We start from the raw sequence: 18,425 nt of genomic DNA on the forward strand, positions 1-18,425 counted from the left end.
TAAGAATATTCGTTCTTTATTACAATAAATTTTTATGATATATATAATGATATAATAAAGATCTATAAGTTCTATGTCCACAACCGAATGGCAAATGCAACTTCTCGCAAATTACATAACGTTTCGATTATACTGTACAATTTCTAGTTAACACGCTGAGTCGCAGTCCAATTTATATATTTAATACCAAATTTGCGACAGTAAGGAAAGTGGAAAGACATTTTCTTGTTCCGCTCAAGAAAAATCACGTGTCCTTCCTCGTGTAGCGAGTAATGCGTCACGGTGAATGATATATTACAAAGAGAATGTTACAATAATAATAATAATTAGTAACACTTAACACAATGTACACGATACGTATTGTCTACATTATTACGTGTAAGATACTGCACGGTATGCAGCGAGATTGAAAACCTGCACGCATCATTTTGTTTCTCGCACACATTTTTTTGCAAACACTCTTGATCCGTCATAGACTAAGATTGCGGTAAGGAAGATATACAAATGCATTGCGTTTTATCTCACGATCAGTATCATTTTGTGCCTTCAATAGCAGAAAAACGAATATGCTGAAACGTATATTTCAGCCGTTTCTGTATTTGAAAATGATAATCATTGCCCACGTATAAAGGTATTGACACCACAGATAATATCAATATCATTGAATGATTTAAGAATGAGGAAGTACATGTTTTAAATCTGAAAGTATTTTCCTCTATGTATATTTTTGGAATGACTTGATTCGATTACTTTATACTACTATGACAAAAGTATCAAAATTAAAAAGAATTAAAACTGCTAAGCGACTGATCTCTCTCGCAAGGTCGCATCTCGATTTTACGCCATTTTTCTGCTTAAACACTCATGTAGGATCAGAATGAGATTAAGCAGAAAAACCGGAATTGTGTAAAAATGAGACCTTACGAAAGAGATGAGCCGTAATGTCATCGTGTCTGACCAACTAATAATTATATAATTATAATAGTGTAATATCATTTTTCTTCCAAGTCACAAAATGACAGCGGTTTATCAACTATATTATATGGATATAATTACACACTTCTAAAAGAGATCGCCAATCTCGCGCACGCCCCTGCCCATCTGTAGCAAATGCAAGGCTCGTAGAATAGAGTTCCCGTGAATTTATCCAATACAATAAAGATCCGTTTTTCATTATAAAATTTGCTCCTTACTGTATTTTCTTCCCTTTTTCTGTACATGGCACGTCCTAATCATATACTGTTGCGGTTACATACGGTTCGCCGTATTTTGACGACGTACGATCATTGTTTTCGTTCGACTACTCTCCGTTTTGTACGCCTGTGGAGATTATTCCCGTTTACTATCCTATTCGCTAAACTATATACAAATCGTATTTCATGTATAAAAATTGAACTGATAATTCCCATCCCAGAGCCAATTTTACTGATTCCAACTACAAAGACGATGGCATAAGAGGAAGGAAAAAACGTCTTCGTGTCACTATGTTCCTCCATTCTTAAGTAGAGTCGCGTTCGTCTGCGTCGCGATCGATTCGAATCACAACGCGAGGCGAATGCATCTTCGGCAGTAAAATAGGACAATGTAGCGTTGCTGTCGTAACTTACTGCAGGGAAAGGGAAGGTGCTAATTATTGCGGTATTTGAGTGTCCCCAAAATAAAATAAAGTAATTCATATCACAGTCAGCGGTGTACCGCACAAATATTTCGACCCGATTGCCCTAACGTCTAACAGTTTGAGCGATATAACACTGATTTTTCTTCATCCTCTTCCACATTTGGATGAGAAACTGAACTCACTAAATTACGGACTTTCTTCCATAATTCATAAAGCAGATTAAAACAAAGACTATCATTAATTAGATTCATAAGGACGTTGTTGCAAGCTGATCTTTGTAGCGGGACCGCTTAACTTTCGTCATTCTTAGCGGAATACTTAATAAATATGATATTATACATATAAAATATCTTTAAACACATTAACTTCAAACGGGACATATTAAACATTAATATAATTAAAATGACATTATTGTCAGTTTGAATGCATGCAATAATTTTATATAATAAAGACTAAAACGTTACATTTTAAATTTTAAATTCAATCTTTTGTCAATATAAAAAAATATTTTTAGTTAATAATGTATTTGAATTTACATTCGTTACAAATGATCGTAGAAGGTTCGTCATTTAACGACGTAAATGTCATTAGTGTACTTGTTCTGTATTTAAAAAGGTAGGACAAAGCAAAAAAGTGTCAAAGTCCTATGCATTGAACAATTACTTCATATATAATATATTACAAGTATTCCGTTAAAAAATGTCTAAAAAATGGTTTTTTCATCAAAGTTATAATAACGATCACTAAATCTCCTTGAAGTTCGCAAATGATCGCTGTGAACAACTTTAACGTTTCAATACTTTACGCTTGTGGTATAATTTTGCACTTATGAAATTTACTTGCGTGAAAACATGTTGATCCGCATTTTTATCGGGTTTGTTAAAAAGTGGATAACGCTGGTAAATATTAGTTTTCAAAATACACAGCCCAGTAAACACCAAGTACCACTCATATAACGTCAATATTATAATTTCTTACTCAACAATGTAGATGTAATATTGATATTATGTAACTGTTACTTAATGTTCACTGACAATGAGAGATATCTTTGTTAGAATGGGTAACGAGGCAAAATCGATTTAAGCCTGTAAAGATCTAATTTCGGAAGATGTGAGCCGTAATTAATGTTAGAGTCGTTATTGCAAAAACAAATGTAGAATAGATTTAGTCGCAGAGCTTAATAAATCCGTTTACATGTATCACTTTTTAATTTTCAATCATTTTACATGTGGGATCATGAAATTCGTTTTGCAACGACAAGGCTCAAGATATACCTTAATATAGGTCCGGAGAAGAGTTATTAAGCAAAGACGATATTGACGCTGTCGTTACGAATTAAGTCCTAGGATATATCTCATATCCTCGAGAAGCTAGTACGAAAAGTAGTTTATTTACAAGCCACGACAAATGGCACATTAAGAATATCTTTGCACTACTTGTTGACGAGTATCGCTGTCACACGATTCTCCATTCCGGCGTATCATTATAGTCTCTTTATTTTATTTATACTTCGTAATACTCATGCTTCTAGTTTACGTCTAATCACAATCAACCGCGGCACTTGAACGAAGTGTCCTTTATAAGTACAATGGGTCCTGTATGACAAAAAGCATTCCAGTGCTTCTTTCTATATCTTTTCAAGATGCAGCCTTTGTTCCAGTAAAGATTTTATCGACATATTCATCTTTGAACGCATGAAATCTTTACTTGTTTCCGCATCCTCGATAGTATCACTAGAATCATACCGTCGTTTCATTCTTTCTAAAGGGCTTCAATGGCTGCAATTCTCGTTCCAACCGATCAAAGTCGTTGTAATACTCGTGATCCGATTCCTCTTCGGAACTTCGTTGCCTAATTTGAGATCCGAAGGTGCCGTTTGGCAAAACTTTTTCCAAGTCCGGCGTAGGGATACCCAACGTCTGTGGCGTGAGCGGACCCTCGTCCTGGGACATTATGTATTCCGGATTGTCCAGTGATGTCTTCCCTTGAATTGTTAGGAAGTCTGGATACTTCCGGAAGCCATTGTTTAATCGCTTTGATTCGGGTTCTGGATAAAATAAAAATAATTTCTGCTTTATTAAAAACAAGTGCATGCCGCAAATAATAAAATTAATAAATGACAAATATTAATCACAACGTAAGGAAGAAATAGAGCAATTATACGCAAAATGATGCATACACAAAACTACAAATAAATATTGTAAAAGACTTTTAAAAACAAAAATTAACACATTTATTTTCAACATAAACCGGACGTCTATGTGCATGTATTACACAATATAGATAAAGTGGCTGAGAATAGTAACAAATTTCACTTTCCCTCACCTGTTGGCTTAGATTCCCCAATGAGATCCATATATTGCGTCGTATTGACTGGCAGTTGTGGCGACGGCATGAGGTAGTCATCCTCATCTAATGGCAAATCCAATTTTAAGTTTCCCACTTGAGCTTGCTGATGCACGATATTCACTTTCGTGTCAAAACAGTCATCCGTCACGTCGCAATCTGAAACGTTATTAAATAAATTTACTGAAAAATGCTCGTGTTACTTAATTCAATATCAATCAGCACTCCAACCAGAGCTAGCCTATTTGCGTGCAATTGATATTTTCGTTTACTTACCTCTAACATTGACCATCTTCAATGGATCCGAACAGTATCTCGAACTCGAGCTATCTGACCCTGCGACGTGGCCGCAGTGACCATTGGGATGCGCGTAATGCGCGTGCTGACTGGAATTGCCGGCCTCGTGCGACGCGTTTCCGCTTCCGTGATTACCGCCGTACCTCAAGAGCTCTCTGTCCCAATTTTGTTGATTCTGCGGCGTTGGAGAATCAGCGGCGAGCGGCTTGCCGTTCGGCCAGCACGACTTCACCGGCGTATTCGGCGGTGAGCCGGAAGTACTTGACGCGGAAATCACGGGCGGGAGCGGAGCCCGCGACTTAGGTTGCAGATACTCGTCAGCATCTACCAAAGCTTCAGGACCGTCCATCGCTGGCGCGAGATTTCGTATCATCTCCCTTTCGTCCTGAAAATTCATGTTAACAATCGAGATAACGTTAAACTGCGTCGGTGAATTCTCTGTTGGAAATTTTGGCAATTATACAATTAGCATAAACAAATTATTCTTCATTTTGAATTGCTAAATACAGAAAGCATCGTGATTATAACGCAGTTATTAAGCTAATGAAATCCATTATAACTGTTTGAATTATTTTTAATTATTATCTCGACATAATCTACGGTAATACGTAGAAGAGACAAATTTTGTACTCATAAATTACCTGTAATGTATACGAAGGCAGTCTCATGTACTTATCCCCTTTAATGGCAAGATATCGCCCAGGATCTCTGGACATCTTCGCGAAATCCTCTGCCAGTTCCTTGAAGCTAGGCCTGGATTCAGCGTCAAGCATCCAACACTTAATCATAATCATATATACATCAATCGTGCAAATCGCAGGCTGCGGCAATCTTTCGCCCTTCTCCAGCAATTCCGGCACATTTCGAGCGGAGACGTTCTCGTACGGTCTGCCGCCGTAGGTGAGAATCTCCCAAATGGTCACCCCGAAGGCCCACACGTCCGATTTATGATTAAACACTCGATGCTGAATGCATTCTAACGCCAACCACTTGATCGGCATCTTCCCGCCCGCAGCTTTATACTGCTCCTCGTTGATGTCCAATAACTTAGCAAGACCAAAATCGGTGATCTTGACGCAATTCGGAGTTTGGACGAGGACATTGCGCGCTGCCAGATCTCGATGAACCAATCTTCTCTCTTCGAGGTAGGCCATACCCCTCGCGATCTGCGTGCACCAATTTAACAGCGGCTTCGAACCGATTTTATTCTTGTACCTGCGTACATAGTCCAGCAGGCAGCCTAGAGGCATCAGCTGGGTCACCAACATCATCTGCGACGTCATGCACACCGCAAGTAATTGCAGTAGATTCGGATGCTCGACACTAGCCATAATGTAAGCTTCGTCGAGAAATTCTTTGGACGTGTTTGCACCCGTACCATCGTGCAGAACCTTTATAGCAACTGGGATCTTTACATTCTCTCCCTCGGGCACCCAAACGCCTTTGTAGACGTTGCCGAAAGCGCCGTAGCCCAATATACCGCCTTTCCTCATCTCCTCTTCCTTTATGATGCGTAGTTTAGCGAGATTTGGTTTTACGCCTGTCGGTCGGAGCGGCTCGTTGTCGTCCAAACCGGTCAGAACCATCGTCATCTTCACTGTGTCCTCCTTAGCTTTCGTTCTCACTCGCCAGAAGTACACGAAGATGATGCTAATAACAAACACCGCTAGTACGAATAGAATACCGCCCAAAACTGCTGGAGGAAAATCGTTTGCGATGTGATAACCGAGGCCTGTCGGCTCTTCGGAACAGTATGGCTCACTGTCAGGAGGAATGATCTTGTGCGGATATTCGGGTGGACAGGTTTCCGTGCAGTTGAAGGACGTTGAATTGTCGTCAGGATCTCCTATGCTGTCCTAAATACACCGATTATATAAATCAATTAGTATTGTAATTCATTCTGCCATACAATAAAGATTTTACGCAAAGTATGTGTATTATTATAAAGTACAAAGATATGTTTAACGAGGGAATAAAAAAGATATGCTTCTACGGTTTTTACAAGTATATCGTGTCGTCTCATTTGTTAGATGCATATTAGAGAGAGTTTTAATATCAGCGTCTACGTACAGTGTAAATCTTGAAATTCCGGCATTTGTAGCACTGACTGGGCTCCGGTCCAAAGCAACCTCGGCACTCCCCGTAGCACGGTATACATAGCTGCGTGTCAGCAGCCGCGAAATAATCTGCAGGACATTCATCCTCGCATTGCTCCCCTCTCTTATACTTGGTGCATTGTTGACACACTTGCTCGTGGAAGCCGTATCCCGTGCACTTCTTGCAACGTGGGTGGCACTTGCGACAGACAGCTTTTCCGGCGAGAGGCTTTAAAGGACCTTGCTCCATCGGACTCAACCACTCATAATAGTGTCCTGCGAATTTCATGATAAAATAACGCTTTTATTCTTTACGAGGAATTACACAAACGTTACCTTGTATTATTCATTTAAAATATACCGTAATTTACAATATTTATTTGTATCCATTCATTTTCCATTACACTCTGTGAATATTCACGGTTATTCATAGATATTTGTAACATTAATGAAAATTTCTTTCATACACCGCATAATTATAATTAGCCAATTATAATTAGTAAAAAATATATCTTTCTATTATAAAATATGAATGTTCGTACATTGATACAAAAGTAATAAAGCAAAGTCATCGTATGACTTACCATCGGGGCACGGCTCTTTCTTCTGCAAACATCCCTCTGTTATTTGGCCGTTCATAATTGCCTTTTCGCAACTATGACATCCGTTGGCGCCTATGTTGTTCTCTGGTCCCTCGCAACCGCCTACACAGTTCTCGTGGCAGTGTTTACATTGGCCGTTGTCATTGTACTTTGAAGATGGGCACTCGGGCACACAGAACGGTCCATCCTGCACGTGTTTGCACTTGACGCATTGGTCGGCACTAGGACCGATACAGGAGCTGTCGCATTCTTCGTTACACATCTTACATGTTTTCTTGTCCGCTTGATAAATTCTGACAACACAATCGTAATCAATTGTTAAGCGACATCGAAACGTCATGTAAAGAAGTAATACGTCAAATCAGAAGCAAACGAAGAAAAAATAGGAAAAATTGGAAGAAGAACAAGGCATAAGAAATTAACAGAGAGATAAGCACATAAAACGGCACACGTGAAAAATCATTTAAATGTAATTGATGTTTAGTTTGTTTGCCACTTGCTGTTTCAATACAAGCGCGAATTCAAGCAGTTACGAGAGTGCACGTGCTGCATACACACATAACTTGCTTACGAGATGGATAAAGATGTAAAATAGAACGGTGAAAATTGTGGCTTAAGTTCTCGCGAAAGATTTTCGATTTACCTTCAATCCATGATCTAGGAGAGCAATTTCAGTTGGACAGAAGTCGGATTAATTTTCAATTTCGCACTGTATAATTCTACGTTTGTCGACTTACCCTGATGTAGTGCAATCCTGAAGACAGTCATTTCCTAAAATAAAGTTCTTGCACGACAAGCATTGTGCTGGTCCCGGCCCCCAACATCCTTCATTCGAACATTGCTTGTCACATACGAGGCCATCCTCAACTGCAATTCAAACAATTATATTCCATATAATTTTTGTGTAATACAGAACTTAAACTTTCACATATAACATATTGATATAAAAACGAGTACTTGCTGTTAAAATAGTAATATGAGAATATTAATTATATCTTTAACTTAATCTTCAAAAAATAAAAACTTTACAAATAAAATTTATTACAATGAATATGCCGTTTAACACAAATATCGCTACATTCAGAATACCATGAAAAGTTGACTTTTAAATGGACAATGGTTATTTATATCTAAATCTCTTGATTATACTTACTGCATTCGCTCTCATTTCGATTATTTGATAAAAGGCTTTCATGTTCCGTCGATTTCCTGATCCTGATCCAATTAATGCTCTGTGCGTAACATAGATTTTTGTTCTCCAAAATAGCAATCGAGCCTGAATGGATCTTCTTCAAAGAACTAAGGCCGAAGGATACCAAGGAAGTCTTGACGATGTACAATGACGCGAAATATTCCGTGAGCGTTCTGCCTCCGATCACCTCAAGGTTCCGAAAGTACGAGAGGTTCTTGAAATCTATGTGATCCCCTTGAATATTAAGATAGCCCGTGATCTCTCTCAGCGTTTTGAAAACTTCCAATTTATCGGGATGCATCTTTTCGTATCGTTTGCCGAATGTATAATTTGGATAAACGTGTTGAAAACCCTCGAAGCTCTGGTCCAAAATCGTGATAGATCCTTCGATGATGGTGCAATCTTCGAAAGTGTCGATATTACCGGAATGCACCTTTTCGACACCCTTGCAGGTTTTTGGGCAAGGACCGTCGCAAGGAACGCACTCGCCGTTCACCGCCTTCTTATTCGTTGGACAAGATCTCACGCATGCACCATTGTCCTTTAAGAGATGTTCTGGACATCGTCTCACGCAGGTCGCTCCGTACGCGTACTTTCCGTCAGGATTGGCTTCCCACGAGTAGGTTGTTGGATTGTATCTAAAAGAATCAAAATTAAGACATTGATAAAACGATCTTTATTAATTTCATTACGTGATCTACACTGTAAGCAAACTTTAGTCCGTTTTTTTTTCATATTACTTCACTATTTATCGTTAGAAAAATTTAGAAGAGTATTGTTTATATTTTATTCGATTAATTGTGCTAAAAAAAATTAATCTACACATCGCGACATTTTTATTCTACGTCAAACTTAGGGTGAGGATATAAGTATATGACGCGACATACTTTTGCATTGGTGGACATTCCTGCGTGCATACGCCGTCGTCGAAGAAATTCTTGCAGGCAAGACAATCGCTCTGTTTGGGACCGGTGCAACCACCCGCGCAAAAAAGATGGCAACATTCGCGCGGATTAGAACCGAAGCACCTGCCCTGCCAGCACTGAGGCGAGCAGTTCGTCTTCGAGAACTTCTGACAGTTCTCCGGGCCTTCGCCCCAGCAGCCCTGCTGGCAGCTTTCGTCGCATGCCGGGCACGAGCGTTCTGGCGACGAAAAATTGTACAAGTAGAAGTATCGTCCTCCTTGGCCCGTGATTATTTCGTCCCAATTGATAGTCTTGATATGGCAGAGGTTGTAGTTGTTGTACATGCCCACGCTCCCGTTGAGTATATCTACGGTGAAATCAATTGCGGCGAATTAAATATCGTTTCAAACGAGACGACAACTTGTCATAAATCACTCAACCGATATTACTACTCGTAACAGATTAATTTATTGAGAAATATCGAACTTGTATATTTATAAGCTTTAAATTTTGCACTTAATTAACGTAAAGAATTATTTAACGCCAGTACATGATTAACCAATGTAGAAAATGGCTAGACGACGCTTGGTTGGCAAATTCTAATGACAGAAATTTATTGCGAAAAAATATTACCTCAGCCAGGGTGACCACCATAGGCTTTTTTTCGCAATAAATTTCTGTAATTGGAATTTGCCAGCCAAGCGTCGTCTAGCAATTTTCTACATTGGTTTGTACTTCATTGTTAAGGGCCAGTTTCACAAACGTCGTTTAACCGCTAACCCATGGTTAATTGATCCTCTGTCTCTTCTTGGATAACAAGATAGAGATAGATAGGAAGTCGACTGAACTCTGGTTAACAGTTAACCAACGTTTGTGAAACTGGACCTAAGACATGCACGAGGAAATGTTATAAATTATAAATGTAATAAATGAAGCATACGAATTATCGGCCCCATTTACAAATAACTAAATTATTCAGAGGCACATGTTAGAGATGCATCATTTCACCGCTTTAATTTTATTAACGTATCGAATAAAGTGTAGGGTAAAGAACGTGCCTCTAAGTGACGGCATCTCCAGGTTGTGCATTTGACACATTGTGACGAAGAGGGCAAATTCGTGGTTGTGGATATTGAGCTTGAAAAGGGTCCTGCCGCGGATGATCTGTAGGCTCGGGAGGACGATCCTGGGCACGTCCACGTGAGTGATGAGGACGTAGCCGGTGACCTCCCGTATGTACTGCAGGAAGCTGAGGTCGAAGGTTTTGTTCTGGAGCCATGTGATCTCCAGGTTACCATCGACGTAAGTACAGTTGGTGTACCGGTCTCGAAGATTCCGGTAGTGATGTTGCTTGTTGGACGGCACGGAGAGACGGCCATTTGTACCAATGCAAACTGTAAAGGAAAACAATTCACATATATTTACATTTGTGAACGTTAAAATGTATATAGAACGAAACTAACAATAAGGGATTGTCATTATATCGAGTCCCGTCTTTCTTTTGGATTCTTAAAATTATAAATAAATCTAAGGAAATAATCATATTACTAATAATAGTAATATTTAGTTAACACGCTGACATAAAGAATGAGCATGTACTTTTACCACAATATAATCCTTTAGCTCAATATCTGGTTTTAATGGTCACTATTGGTTACTCATTAATAGAGGAAAGTCTTCTATTATGAGATAGGCTTCTAATATGAGGCAGCAGGTTTTCAACATCCAAATTCAATCATAAATCTTTCTTCGCAATGATTACATGATCTAACAATGAATCTCCCACTAAACAGATTTCACTCCAATGGCAGTAAATTCATGGTGGGACCAACAGATGACGCATATTAATTGAGCAGAAACCCCGCTATCTCATATTAGGAGGCGCATAAAATAGAAGGACTTTCCTCTATTTAACTTGTCATTGTATAAATCAGTTTAATATTCAAATTAATACCGAAGCTATGAAGGACCTAACGATACTTCCCAGATAACATGCTTGTCTAAAAGACATCTTCAAGACTACTTTAAAACGTCTTTAAGATATCTTTTAGACGTGTATGTCTAAAAGTTGTCTAAAAGACGTGTTAAAGACATCTTAAAGATGTCTTTTAGACATGCGTGTTATCTGGGTTGTTGATCAGTTTTTTTTATCAAGCAATTGTATGATGTTGATCAGCAATTGTACATTGCATATATAATAATAGTTTCTACTTATATACGCAGTTTGACGCAGTGAGTTTATTGAGCAATTCGAATAACGGTTCAGATTGGAGCGAAATATTAAGATTAGATGCGGATCTTCCGCGTACATAAAAGAAACCGCGCGTAATTCATTTCCGATTACGATAGTTCGTAGACACCACCCACACCGTCAAGAGTATTCCCGCGATCTATAGATAGCGTTCTATGTACGAAGCGTGTCATTTGGTGGGCGAACCACCTCTATAAAATGCAGTACACGCGCCGCCGTGATTTCGTTGTGCAATTACGATCCTGAGTTGACTGTGTTTAAATAACCGGCGATTACGTTCGGAGGCACCGTGTGTACACTTCGTGTTTAAGTTATGGCAAACGTTTGCGGCTTACAGAACAGGGCGAGCCATTCCCATAAGCTACGACGTTACTCATATTCCTTGGCAAAAATAATCATTTAACTGTATATACACGCGCAATAATTACTATTAGCATCGAAAGACATTACCATAAACCTTGCACGAGCTACTTAACAAAAAAATAAATTTTCTGTTAAAAGAACGCTAAATTTTTATTTAGCAGGGCTGAGAAAGGAAAATTTATCCTTTCAGAACATTTCTTTTATCGTGTAATTGTTATGCGCTAGTAAAAATAGTCAATTCAGGAGTGTTATGAAAATTTCGTATAAATCAAAAGTTAAAATTTGATAAAATACAATTCTTACAATATTTCTAAATCTATAGTTTAATTAAAATAGATTTTTTTGAGGAAAAATTTATATTAATGCAGAATATATTTATTACAAAGTTTTTTATTCTCGTTTAATGTCTTCTCGAAATATCTTCTTTACTAACAATAAGGAGAATTCTGATTATGAAAATAAAATGTTTCAAGTGATATATTTCGTTATCACTTTTTATATTGACTCATTGAAGAGCTTGCGTATTTTTTTAAGTCCTCCCTTTTATTCATTTTATTTTCAAATATTATTCGAAATAATACACCTAATAAAAAATGAAAATAGTTTGAGGAAATATTGTCTCATTAGATAAACTTAATTCCTTCTTCAACTCCCAATAATTGAACAAAATTATAAATCGCAAAAGAATCGAGAGGCTTTATTAGATAGCGCAAATTCCCCGTGAAGCAAAAGAATGACTCCACTGCCGCGGAGGACATAGTAGCACGTTCGCTCCCCCGGAATTTGGTTTTGCTCGCGACTTAAAATCGCACTCGCATCCTCGCGGACAGTTCGCAAACGATCGGCACGCGATGCCGAAAGGGCGGTCTTAATCTGACCGGCGATCTGAATCATGCGAAAATAATTGCGCTGTAAGGACCATCCTTCTTGCGCGAGGTACACTGAGGGCAGTGCCGCAGAAGAAGACCCGTCGGTCGACAATGCCGGAGATCGGCTGGACCAGGGAGGGAAAGAACTGGCGGAACGAACGCGAACCCGGGTACCTGTGTATTTGTATCGGCCAGATGCTACCGAGAGTCGCGGGATACCAAATGCGAGTACTGTGGCATGGCGCCAGGAGCCCCGAGAATGCAGACCGTATGTGGATCTGCATCGGCGATGGGACCACGTAGGTTTTCTACCCCTTTACCTTGTGTCCCACGGACTCGAGTTGCATCGAAGACGAATGACTCGGTCGTCATAATGAAGAGATACGGCGAATATTTGTCGAAATTTGTCCGGCGATTCTTCATCGAAGAAAGAATACCACTGTGATATTGCAAGATTTATCGTCGTGAGAGATTTTCGTTGACAAGCGAAACTTCTTTCTGCAATTCATACGAGGACAATGAATGCTAAATTTAAGTAGAATCGATGATGAGCTCGATCAGCTTTTCGAGTATTTACTATAGTATCTAATAATTCTTTGAATAAGGAGAAAAGTATTTCTGTATTAAATGGAAAATTTGTGGACTGATAAATGGAAGGAGATTTGCTTTGATGGATTTTCCTGTTGTTTTAAAATAATCTCCGTACTAATATGTTAATTAGCAAAGTTAGATGGGTTCACACTCGATATTGTAGAACAAAGTTTTCCGTTCTTTTTCTAGGTTTACAAAGTGTCGTTTCGATTATACATATTTATAATAAAATGAAGACTTCTGAAACAATGGCGTAACTAAAATGCGTTTAAGTTTGCGTCCTATTCGATTGTTCGTACGCGGTCGCCGCTGCTGAAAATGGAGGGTGCATTGCGTGACCGACATTTTTACGGTTAATACAATCGACAGATGCTATCCGGTAAACGAGTTATGGCCTAGACCGAAACGTATGGCGATTCGAACCGACGCATCGAGAAGAACTTATGGGCGCTCTGGCGTGCTTGGTGGAAGGCGGTCCGATAAAAAGGAACAGCACAAGCGTGATGGCCGGCACGGACGTTTAGACAGGAGGAAAGTGGAAGTTCGCCGAGAAGTGTCGGCTAAGGTCGGCGGGCCGACACGTTCTTCGTTCTTGTTTTCCAAGCTCCGAGGCTTGCTCACCCGCGCAGCACGAAATTCATCATTAGATCCTTAGGGCTGGGATACACCTCGGCAGAAATGTGGTGATTATCCCCGACGGCGGGGCCGCGAAAATTGCCCGGCGAGAGAGCCGCTCGGCTCTCTCGCGCGTGGAATTAACATTCTGCCAAATTTACGACGCCTGCACCGCAGCTGAAGACAATGGCGGTGATATTGATTACGGGCGTGGCGCGAATATCGCCTTCTTCTCCATCATCTGCGAGGTTCGTAGGAAACCTGACCTCGCTGCTAGAACTAACTGCAAGCAGTTATCGTAATGATCGTGGTTAGGATATTAATTTTATTCGCCGGACGGATACTTGGTGCAATCGCTTCGAAAATTCAGCGGAAATGGCTGAAGCTCGGTTTCACCAAACATCGCTTAACTATTATCTTAGTTCAATTCACGTTTGTCTCTTTCTAAAGTAACAGTTAGAAGGAGACAAGGAATGAACTAAGCTAAGCTTAAAGTTAAGCGACGTTGGTGAAACCAGGCCTGAATGTAAGAAAAGAAAGAAAAATATGGAAGAGGGACATGAGCTCGTAATTTAACCTTTGAGCTCCAGCGTAAGTTAATATAGAATCTTCTTTGTTATATTTATACTTAAGTTATACAAAGGGAAGGGCAAAGAAAGCTGAAAGTTTGCAGTCTTAAATGCAGCTTGAAATGATAAATTCGACAAAAATGGCGAAATATGAGAGGCAAGGAAGACGTAGGACGCAAAGAAACAAGTGGCCGGTAGGACGTGACGCCGAAATCCCGCGGTGAGGTTTCTTTTGTGAACGTGAAAATAGTGCGTCGCGCTCTCCGAGCCATGCGTGGTCCTCCGACCACCTTTTAGAAGGAGAGCGTCAAGAGATTTTTATATGGCACTTCAAAACGCTCCCTTCTCCATTAAAGTCCCAAAGTAATACGAAATAACCGCACACCGACGGCGGCAGCGGCGCCGTTTATTTGAGCTCGTAAACATCGATACTGTCGAGTCTCTCACAGTCCCCACCATCGAGATTGTTTCTGGGTGTTAAGGTCCCTCTTTCTCTCAGCTCCCACCCCTTTCCCTCCCCTTCCCCCGTAAAACGGAGCCCTGCGGCTAAATGCCCGCCGAAATAAAATCCGGGTATCGTAAACGCGCGAAATAACTATTGGTTCGAACTGCTCGAAGAAAAGAAAAAGAGAATTCAAGGTGAGAAAGGATTTCGGAGTAGGGATAAAAGGAGAAAAACTGAAGAGAGAGAGAGAGAGAGAGAGAGAGAGAGAGAGAGAGAGAGAGAGAGAGAGAGAGAGAGAGAGAGAGAGAGAGAATTTATTATTTCGAGGGAAAACTGATCTTAATAATAAATAGGCAGACAATTGTACGAGAAATATAATAAAGCAAAAGTGAGAAAAATTGTCCAAATTATCAAGTGATGAAAGTTAAGAGAATATTGAAAATACAGGAAATACAAAATAAAAAACTTTAAGTTTTTTTTTAAAGGACTTAATAAGTGAGAAAGAGAAAGTGAGATGAATGGATTTCACAATAGGAAGCGGAGTAAGAAGAGAAGGAGATTGGAAAATCTGCAAGAAGAAACAATAATTTAAGGTTGAACACTGTTGAGAGGAAGAATAATGATTTTTATCACGTTATCAAAAAGCTGAACTTTATGCTACTATATAAAATATCATCAAGATATACTTCGACAAAAATTGACGAAAACGAAGGCTTGCAGCCTGTCTCTAATAAATATAACGTGGAACAATTAGATCAAAACAGGGAACGATGAAAGAAAAACGAAACTTGATATTAAATTGTTTAATCATTAGTTTTGCACTTAATTACATCCTACCGTACTTTAAATGCTAATCATTCTAAATGCAACGAGCAGTTTCACAATTTGATCTCGTTTAAACTGGTTCTCTAAAACGCTTAATTCACAATTAAGATTATCACCCAATCAGTTTGATTCGCGGCTCGAGCTGCCAATTCTCGTCTCCGAAGTGTCCTGTCATTGTGACGTTGAAAATATTCTAACTCGTGACATAGTGTTGGGCAATACTAGTCTTTCGCCGGGACTGAAAACGAATTGCTTTGTCATCACGTTCGTTCGACTACAATCCTGACCAGCCTCGCATATACGTAGATCCTCGGCGCGGAATTGGAGGACGAAGGACGAGAGGGCTACATCTCCGAGCTAGGGTTGTATAAGTCTCGCGTACGTTATAACCGTGGCGTAACCATCCCAGGGCGTAACATTAATAGCTTTATGGTTTATTGCTTTCGAGTCTGCGGTTAAGTTCCTCCGCTCCCTGCGGCGCGGCTGGCCCGAAGGCTACGATGCGGTACGTCTTCGCGCGTTCATGTACCTCCATTTTTCGATTTCGTTATGTCGACGGTGCGGCGGCGTTTTATTCACGTCGCCCCGCTCAATCATGACTCTTCCTCCCCTTCCCGTTTCGTCTTTTCGCGCCACCGGCCTTCGCGACACGTTATGTTCGAGTTAACCCTTTGATATAACACTTTTGCCTACAGGCACACAATTGAATAATCGAGAATAAATTGATCACGAATATAAATATAGTACTTTGGTAAAGAAAAAATATCAGAATTTATATTCAACCCGAGGAAATAATTTGTGTTTTTACTTCGCTGCAAATTTATGTATTTGCTGCTAGTTTTGATTCTAATTTTCTTTTGTGGAATAACGTTAAATTTTTATTAGTTTTTAGTCGGTAATGAAGCTATTTTAGATAGAACACTTTTGATAATTCGTTTTAATAACAAATTTCGATATTAAATTTTTATATTGTGATAATGTGAGATGTATTACAAGTTAGTTTTAATCATCGCTATCAATGAAAACGTTTTTACGGAGTTTTATCGGTCATAGCACGGAAGATAGATGATTATCTTATAAGAGTACAAGCATTAAACAGCAATAAGTGTTTCATAAATACTTGGTTCGATGCGGATTATTAGCGTTAATTTGGATAAATAACAGTTCGTTATATAGAGTATAAAAATAAATTTAAATTTTACTACAAATCATAAAGATGTTTTCATCATGACAGATTTCCAAAATGTCAGATTTCTGATTTATGTATAAAATTTCGAATTTATTTTTCATTAAAAACAATTAAAAGTACAATAGAGTGATATACTGATAAAAATTAGATCGCGTTAAAGATGTTGAATTGAATTTGCGTACGCGCGCTTTTAGAAAATACGTTGTTTACCTCATTTATAGCCACGCACCTACGATTTTTCAGATCATGTCACAAGGCGATGTCATTAAGTCGCGGGGCAGTGCTGCTTTCGAGAAAATAGGTTAGACGCTGTCTTCTTTTTTTCACTCACGTTAATAACGCGCAGAGGTGAGGAAATAATGACGAATCGAAATGAAGTACCGAGGACGGCGCAGACAAGGAACAAATGACGGCGTGTGGAATGCGCTTTGTTCGCTTCTCTCTCTCCCAACGATATATCGTACATTCGCTACATCTTGTTCTCTTCACCTCTGTCTCCCCGCGGCTTCTTCTGCCTCTCTCTTTCTCTCATCTCACCTTGGTAACCTCAGCAGCCGACAAGCTGGACCACGCGTTCACAAAGAGGACGCGAACTCATTTTTGTTTCAAGGATAAAATACCGATTTTCAATCACCATTCGTATAAACATTATCATTTTTAATTCTTCTTTGAAAATTATTTTATTACAAAACGAGGAATTAACTTTTCTTCTAATCTTTGATTTACCACGATATCTAAAAGAAAAACTAAAGATTTAATACACGGGGAGAGAATTTTCCCTTAAAATTTACCCCGAAAATCATGCGATCGTAGGACAGCATGGCATTTTGAAGAACTTTACGAGAATATAAGATATTTTAGATTTAGATTTAGATTAGATTAAATAAGAGAATACAATAACAATTGTTAAATTACACAAGCATTAAGAGTGTATGTGCGAATTGTGCATTTTGATAAACGTAAAATAATAATCTATCCTGAAAGAAATACAATGTTAGACTTTAGATAAGCAAGTATTATTTGTTATTGATGTAATTATATTAAATATATTTTGTCATATATGAATAAACATTTTAAAGTGCTTTCACATGTTTAATAAAGTACTTTCACCAAGTACGAAGGCAACGACTTCTAATTTTATGTGAATCCACCCAACAACCACAATATGTGAAACACATTCACAGATGTGCTGAACCTCGTGGATGAAATAGGAGGTGACAATGATATTATGTAGAGTGTCATAAAAATGGCTGGATAACGGAGAGTTAATGCTTTTCACTGCGTTGTCCGACCAAGATTGCGCGTGATAACATTGATTCTGGATGCAATGCGTGACGTAGCGACCAGGATTTATATACTACTTATTGTTAGCCAAAAGTAATTCTGTGCTGCTGTCATCTAGAGAGAAATAGATTTCCCTCGTACAGTTTGCAAATGCTAATACGCGGAGAAGTGAAATCTAACTTACGGTGATAAACGCTCTTTCTTCGTCGAAAGATACTTTAGTGGGTGTCATAGTGGGTTGCAATATAATGCGCGTTGCATTCCCGCGATAAACGCATTTATATCATACATTACTTCGTCAGTTATTTGAATTGCATTCAATTAGCATATCAATTTGTTGAGCATTTAACTTAAGAAGTACAACTTAA

General features: G+C 39.0%; 1 protein-coding gene across 4 annotated transcripts in view; it reads right to left on the bottom strand.

Annotated features, from left to right (window-relative positions):
• Positions 1-18,425, bottom strand: part of LOC105567241 (epidermal growth factor receptor) — a 156,978-nt gene continuing 138,553 nt past the window's right edge. For all 4 annotated transcript variants that reach the window (XM_012021946.1, XM_012021944.1, XM_012021943.1 and 1 more), the window contains 10 exons: positions 10,115-10,450; positions 9,039-9,423; positions 8,113-8,789; positions 7,697-7,826; positions 6,942-7,252; positions 6,332-6,633; positions 4,903-6,117; positions 4,241-4,646; positions 3,944-4,123; positions 1-3,665 (listed from right to left, as the gene is read on the bottom strand). In XM_012021946.1, the coding sequence (XP_011877336.1) occupies positions 3,358-3,665; positions 3,944-4,123; positions 4,241-4,646; positions 4,903-6,117; positions 6,332-6,633; positions 6,942-7,252; positions 7,697-7,826; positions 8,113-8,789; positions 9,039-9,423; positions 10,115-10,450 (4,250 nt within the window). In that variant the 3' untranslated portion in view covers positions 1-3,357. The remainder of the gene's footprint in view (positions 3,666-3,943; positions 4,124-4,240; positions 4,647-4,902; positions 6,118-6,331; positions 6,634-6,941; positions 7,253-7,696; positions 7,827-8,112; positions 8,790-9,038; positions 9,424-10,114; positions 10,451-18,425) is intronic.

The sequence above is a fragment of the Vollenhovia emeryi genome, unplaced genomic scaffold (assembly GCF_000949405.1).
Source record: "Vollenhovia emeryi isolate VEMERY1.0 unplaced genomic scaffold, V.emery_V1.0 DF939139.1, whole genome shotgun sequence".
Classification (NCBI taxonomy): domain Eukaryota; kingdom Metazoa; phylum Arthropoda; class Insecta; order Hymenoptera; family Formicidae; genus Vollenhovia; species Vollenhovia emeryi.